General features: G+C 50.3%; 1 protein-coding gene across 1 annotated transcript; it reads right to left on the reverse strand.

Moving 5' to 3' along the window:
- Positions 1-1,915: 1,915 nt before the first annotated feature.
- Positions 1,916-5,472, reverse strand: LOC125157026 (uncharacterized). The gene is given in 7 exon segments (XM_047843275.1): positions 1,916-2,135; positions 2,137-3,010; positions 3,116-3,979; positions 3,982-4,527; positions 4,530-4,586; positions 4,589-4,865; positions 4,867-5,472. Coding segments are annotated over 7 exon segments (3,444 nt in total).
- Positions 5,473-7,010: the final 1,538 nt, after the last annotated feature.

Here is a 7,010-nt window from a genome sequence, read left to right on the forward strand (position 1 = left end):
TTCCTTGCGGTTGTGGGTACACCTGATAATTTTTCTTTAGTCTCTCATTCCTCCCTTTCTTTGGTGCCTCAAGAGCCAATCTTGGGTCTTATGTGTCTGATTCAAATGTTTCGGTAACGATAGGTTGGTATTGGGTTTTAAGGACCATTAGTTGGACCGTGTGAACCCGATCTTTGATAAAGGCAACTAGCTTATTAATAATATAAGGCCCGAAGGTGAGGAGGAGGAGGAGGGGTATAAGGGGCCCAGCTAGAGTAGAAAGCAGAGTGGCTAGCCATAGGGATTGATTGAACCAAGATTCAAACCAGCCTTGTTGTTGTTCTCGCTCACGCCTCCGTTTGGCCAGGCCTTCTCTAACTTTAGCTATGGACTCTCGGACTACTCCGGTGTGGTCAGCATAAAAATAGCATTCTTCTCTCAAGGCTGCACATAAACCTCCCTGTTGGAGGAAGACTAGATCTAGCCCCCTTCGGTTCTGTAGGACTACTTCAGAAAGCGAGGTCAGAGATTTTTCGAGGTGCGAGATTGAGTCCTCAAGTCTGGCTATATCCTCATCAATGGCTGCCCTTAGGCTATTGAACCCCCGGTGCTGGATGGCTAGTGATGAGATCCCTGTTCCTGCCCCTATGGTACTGAGGCCAAATAAGGTGGCCAAGGTTATGGCCGTAAAGGGCTCCCGTTTTGTTCTTATTGACTCTCTTGCTTCCGTCCCTTCTGTCCACAGATCATATACAACATTTTCTCGGTGGTAAATAACCTTTGGAAATACTAATACCATGATACAATATTCGGTTGACGAATTAAAAACATTTCTGCTAACACATGGGGTGAGCCCTGTCTTAGAACAAATCCACCAACTGTCAGGAGCTGGAATTATCCATTTAGATTCATTTATGGAGTAATTAGTCGGGGCACAGAGCTGGATATGGCTACAGGGGACCTTTCCTATACAAGTCCCATTGCCAGTGACTGCTTGCAGTGTGAGGCCGGGGCTCTTTCGATTCCACCTGCAAGCTGCTGGCGACTCTTCTCCTGATTGTGAAAAAGGGGCAGCTAGACCTACGGCTTCGTAGAAGGGGGGTTTTATATCATAACACAACCAGCAGGCCCTTGTCACCTCAGGGTCCGATCGGTTTAAGGCCTCATACGCTGCTGTTAGCAATTTCCATAGCGAGTCTATGCCTTCTGGGTTCTGACTTTCTTGGACAGCTTGTGCTTTTACTCCTGGGGTAAGGACGGGGGTCCTGCTGGAGGGAGTAGTGGGGATCTGCCTGGGGATAGGCTCGTCTTTTTTTTTTCCCTAATACCTGATTTGGCCCCACCGGTTGTACAAGAGGGGAGGCTTTTAATTTTATTTGAATGGCAGTCCCAAAGAGGGGACGTTGATATAAGTAGAGTCCCCAAGTGAGTCCTAAGACCCATAGCCTGTCTTTTTTCCTTTCCTCTGTAAATCTTACACGAATAAGGTTACAGTTTTCATCATACCTGGTGAGGGTACATGGTCGGACATAGGACATTTCAATAAATTGGGGTTTTACTTTCCACTTCCATTCCTCATCATTGGAGGTGACATAACTCCAGGCTGCACAATAGAGGGTTTCAAACCCTCCACATGTGCGCCTCATCGCCCCCGTCCTAAATCCCGGACATGCATAAAATCCATTTCTACTTATTGATACCCTCCTTTGCAGTTGCCTCCATTTACCTCCTTCCATTTCTTCTAATGGACTAACTTTTTCTAAATTGAAATATAGATCTGGCCACCAGGTATTTAATGGGGCAGTTCCTAGGGTTTTGTTGTAGACTTCATGAGTCTCTAAATTAGTAATTTCCCATGTCAAATTATAGGGGTTGTGGGGGTTTGGATCTACGGACAGAGTTTGCAGAACAATCAAGAGGAGGGCAAGTACCATAGTTACGGTTTAGTCCGTTGGTGGCGTAGGGTCAATTTTAAAGGATTGTCCTTAGTCCGGTCAACAGTCCAGGTTGTCTTTGAGGGTCCGATGAGGTCTGAGAACGGGTCCACCGGTTTGGCGTGGGTGTAATGGATCCAGGCGGCGATTCTGTCTACTTTGATGGCCGTAGGCGTTGTCAGGATGACCTGGAAGGGTCCTTTCCACCTGGGTTCGAGTCTCCTGCCGATGACGTTTGACGAGGACCCAATCCCCGGGTCAGAATTGATGAGGAATAGGTGGGGCTCCAGTCTCATAAAGTTCTTTTAATTTGGGCCATACATCTTCATGGACCCTCTGCAAGGCTTGTAGGGAGAGCAAGAGTTCAAGACCATTATCGTTCTCAGTTTTGACAAGGTCATCTTTTAGGTTAGGGATGATGGGGGGTGGTCTACCATGCATTATTTCATAGGGTGTGAGTCCCAGTTTGTATGGGGAGTTATGCACCCTGAACAGAGCGTAGGGGAGAAGGACTACCCACTTAGCACCAGTCTCCATGGTCAATTTGGTTAGGGTCTCTTTTAATGTTCTGTTCATTCTTTCTACCTGCCCTGAACTTTGGGGTCGGTATGCACAATGTAACTTCCAATCAACCCCAAGTATGGAAGCCAGTCCCTGACTTACCTTAGAGACGAATGCAGGTCCATTGTCTGACCCTATCATTACTGGAAAACCATACCTGGGCAGGATTTCTTCCAGGATCTTTTTGGCTACAATCTACGCCGTTTCATTCTTGGTTGGAAAGGCTTCGGTCCATCCTGAAAAGGTATCTACAAAAACTAGCAAATACTTATATCCATATTTTCCTGGTTTTACCTCAGTGAAATCTACTTCCCAATAGGTCCCCAGTCTGCTCCCTCTTTGTCTTGCCCCTGATGTCTGAGGATTACTACTCGCATTGTTGAGTTGGCACACAGTACATTTAGTGACTACTTGATCAACCTTATCGGAGACATTTTTGATTCTCAGTCCACTCTGTCTCATTAAATCTAACATTCGCCGGGAACCTAGGTGGGTGCTGTGATGGATCCGCTCTAGAACCTGCCATCCTAGCTTCTCTGGGAGTATAGTGTTGTTCTTGGAGTCTCTCCACCAGCCATCTTTGACTCGGGTCACAGGAAGTTTACTCATCCATTGAAGATTGCTTTCTGAATACTCAGGGCTGGGGGGCAATTCCCGGGGTCCGGGATCTGGCAGCTGTAGGGTCAGTAATTGCGCTGGGGGCCGAGCTATGTTTTTTGCAGTCCGATCGGCCAAATTGTTGCCCTGGGAAACTGGGTCGGTTGTCTTCTGATGTCCTGGGCAATGCACAATTGCTAGCTTTTTGGGTTCCCATATGGCTGCTAGTAGGGCTAGAATCTCTTCTTTATTTTTGATGTCTTTTCCTTCAGCCATGAGGAGCCCCCGTTCTCTGTGTATCGCCCCATGTACATGAGCGGTGGCAAAAACATATCGGCTATCAGTGTATACGGTTAGCTTGCGATCTCTTCCTAACTTTAGGGCCTGGGTTAAGGCTATTAGCTCAGCCTTCTGGGCTGAGGTTCCGGGGGGTAGAGCTTCTGCCCACACCACCTCGGTCTCTGAAGTCATGGCCGCCCCCGCATACCTTTGTCCTTGGTGAACGAAGCTGCTTCCATCGGTAAACCAGATGGCGTCTGCGTCTGATAATGGCTGATCCTGCAAGTCCTCTCGATTCCCATAAACCTGTGCCAGTATGTCACTGCAGTCATGAAGTGGGGTCCCCATGTCTGGATCTGGCAGCAGTGATGCTGGGTTCAGGGCCGTCGGGGGGGGGGTGAAGATGATCTTGTGGGGGTTCAGTAGCAGTCCCTGGTAATGAGTGAGTCGGGCATTGCTCAGCCATCGGTCAGGCGGCTGTTTGAGGATGCCTCCGATGGCGTGCGGGGTGGTGACTTGTAGTTCTTGGCCCATGGTCAACTTATCAGCGTCTTTTACCATCAGGGCAGTGGCTGCAATGATCCGGAGACAGGGTGGCCATCCGGCGGCCACTGGATCTAACTTCTTAGATAAGCGACTGGCCTGTGCCAGGGCCCCAAATGTTGGGTTAGCACCACCTTAGCTATGCCCCGGCTCTCATCTACATATAGGTGGAAGGGTTTGGAAACATCGGGGAGTCCCAAGGCAGGTACTGATAGCAGGGCAGTTTTGATTTGCTGGAAGGCCTGTTCGGCTTCTTCCGTCCAACTAAAGGGCTGGTGATCTTTTGTTGCCTGGTATAAGGGTTTTGCTAGTTCAGCAAACCTTGGTATCCATAGTCTGCAGAACCCAGCTGACCCCAGGAATTCCCTCACCTGTCGTGGTGTCTGCGGTCTGGGAATACGAAGGACGGTTTCCTTCCGGGCATCCGTTAGCCAGCGTTGCCCCCCTTTCAGTAAGTAACCCAGGTAAGTTACCTCTGACTTGCAGATCTGAGCCTTTTTTGCTGAGGCGCGGTAATCTAAGGTTCCCAGAGTTCGCAGGAGACCTTCGGTTCCCTGGATGCAGGTTTTGGGCGTCTCGGCAGCTATCAAGAGATCATCAACATACTGCAGGAGAGTTATATTTGGGTGTTGTCTGTACTCAAATCTTCGTGTAGAGCCTCGTCGAACAGGGTCGGAGAGTTTTTGAATCCTGTGGTAGTCTGGTCCAGGTGAGTTGGCCATTTATGCCCCTGTCTGGATCTGTCCACTCGAATGCAAATAGCTCTTGACTTTTAGGCGCTAGTGGTAGGCTGAAAAAAGCATCTTTCAGATCCAGAACAGTATACCATTGTTTTTCTGGGCTGAGGGCGCTCAAGAGAGTATAGGAGTTAGGAACGGTTGGATGTATGTCCATCACCCGCTTATTGACTTCTCTCAGGTCCTGCACTGGTCTGTATTCCCCGCTGTCGGGTTTGCGCACGGGCAGCAGGGGGGGTATTCCATGCTGAGTGGCAGGTGCGTAGGACCCCGAAGTCAAGGAGGCGGCAGATATGCGGTGTGATGCCATTTTTGGCTTCCGCGGGCATAGGGTATTGGCGCACGCGGACGGGGTCCGTCCCAGGCTTGACCTCTATAAATAGGGCTGGGCGATGTTTTGCTAGCCCCATACCACCCGTTTCTGCCCACGTGTCTGGGAAGCGTTGAAGCCAGGGCTCGATACCCTGATCCAGAGGAGTGGGTTTCTGATGTAGCCTGTATTCATCTTCCAGTCTCACAGTGAGTACAGATATGGGTTGGTTGTGAAAGTCAGTCACTGTGGGTCCTCCCGGTTGGAAATGAATTTGGGCCCCCATTTTGGTAAGCAAATCCCTCCCCAACAGGGGGCAGGGGCTGTCGGGAATGACCAGGAAGGAGTGGGTTACCTTCCCAGTCCTTAAGTCTACAGTCCTTTGAGTTGTCCAAGGGTACTTTTTTATTCTGGTGGCCTCTTGTACCCAGGATGATTTTTCAGATACTTTTCCATGGGGCTTGACCAGAACTGAGTGTTGTGCCCCGGTGTCAACTAGGAACTGGACCGGGATCCCCTCCACTTGCAACATTACCCTAGGTTCGGGGAGGGGATCCAAACCCCGTCCTCCCTATTCTGTATCTTGGGTAAACAGTATGGGGGCTGTTTTAGGCTGCCATTGTCCTTGGCTGGGGCGGGGTTGTTTCTTCTTGGGGCATTCTCTATCCAGTGGCCTTTTTCTTTACAATAGGCGCATTGATCTTTATCTAAGTGCCGCCTGGGAGGGCGTGTTGTTTGAGTGCCTTCTGGGGGTGGCTGTTCTTTCTGGACTATAGCGGCCAGGACTTTAGTCATTTTCTCTGTGGCCTTGATCTGTCTCTCTTCTGGGGCGTCCCTGTTGTTGTAGACCTGTTGTGCTATACAGAGCAGATCCTGGATCTGTTTACCTTCTAAATCCTCTAGCCTTTGGAGTTTTTTTTTTTTTTTTTTTTTTTTTTTTTTTTATGTCAGGAGCTGCTTGATTTACAAAGGACATAACGACAGCAGCCTGGTTCTCAGGGATTTCTGGATTCATGGGGGTAAACTGTCTAAAGGCTTCCATTAGTCTCTCTAAGTAAGCAGCTGGACTCTCTGTCTTTCCCTGTATGACCGAATATAGCTTAGCCAAATTGGTGGGCTTGCGAGCAGCAGCCTGGAGACCCGCCATCAGAGTCTGGCGATAAATGAGTAGCCTTCCCCTACCTTCTGCCGTGTTGTAGTCCCATTCATCCTGTGGAGGTCTGGTTAGGGGGAAAGGCGCATTAATGAGGTCAGGGTTAGATGTCGGCTGACCGTCGTCTCCGGGAACCAGCTTTCTTGCTTCTAATTGGATCCTCTCTCGCTCCTCTGTAGTGAACAAGATGCGGAGGAGCTGCTGACAGTCGTCCCAGGTGGGCTGGTGGGTGAACATGACACTGTCTAAAAGAGCTATTAGGTCTTTAGTGTTATCAGAGAATCGAGCGTTCTGTGTTTTCCAGTTGTACAGGTCACTGGTGAAAAAGGGCCAATACTGGAGTCGGGGGTTGCCTGTTTCATCTGGGGGTCCTATTTCCCACAGGGGTAGGGCCACAGTGGAGCCGGGGAGGCGAGGGTTTGGCTCACGCTGGGTTAGCCCGCGGGTTCTGCCGGCTGGCCCCTTGTGGTTGGTTTCGTTTTCAATGGGGCCCGGCGCGGCTGCTGCCTCCCGTCCTCCTGGTTCCGGCGCAGCTGCCACTTCCCGTCCTCCCGGTTCCCCTAGGGGGGGCAACTAGCGGGGCGACTGGCGGGGTGGCTGCTGCGGGCAGGGCCCGGGGTACAAGGGGAGGGGGATGATAGGATGGAGGGTCTAGGGATAGTAGGTCCTGACTATCGGTCAATATGGGATACAAGGGTGCAGATGGCGTCTTTGGCTTTGGGGGGTCTGCGGGCCACATGGCAAGGGCCTTACATGCTCCTGATGACAGGAAGGGGGCCAACCAAGAGGGTGGATTTCCTACCAAATCTTGCCATACTAGAATGTAGGGAATCTGATCGGGGTGCCCCTCGCGATCCGGTAGAAAAATCTTTGACTTCACCTTAGCGATTATAGGGAGGCAAAAAGTTCCTTCGTGT

The sequence above is a fragment of the Prionailurus viverrinus genome, chromosome X, assembly GCF_022837055.1.
Source record: "Prionailurus viverrinus isolate Anna chromosome X, UM_Priviv_1.0, whole genome shotgun sequence".
NCBI lineage: Eukaryota > Metazoa > Chordata > Mammalia > Carnivora > Felidae > Prionailurus > Prionailurus viverrinus.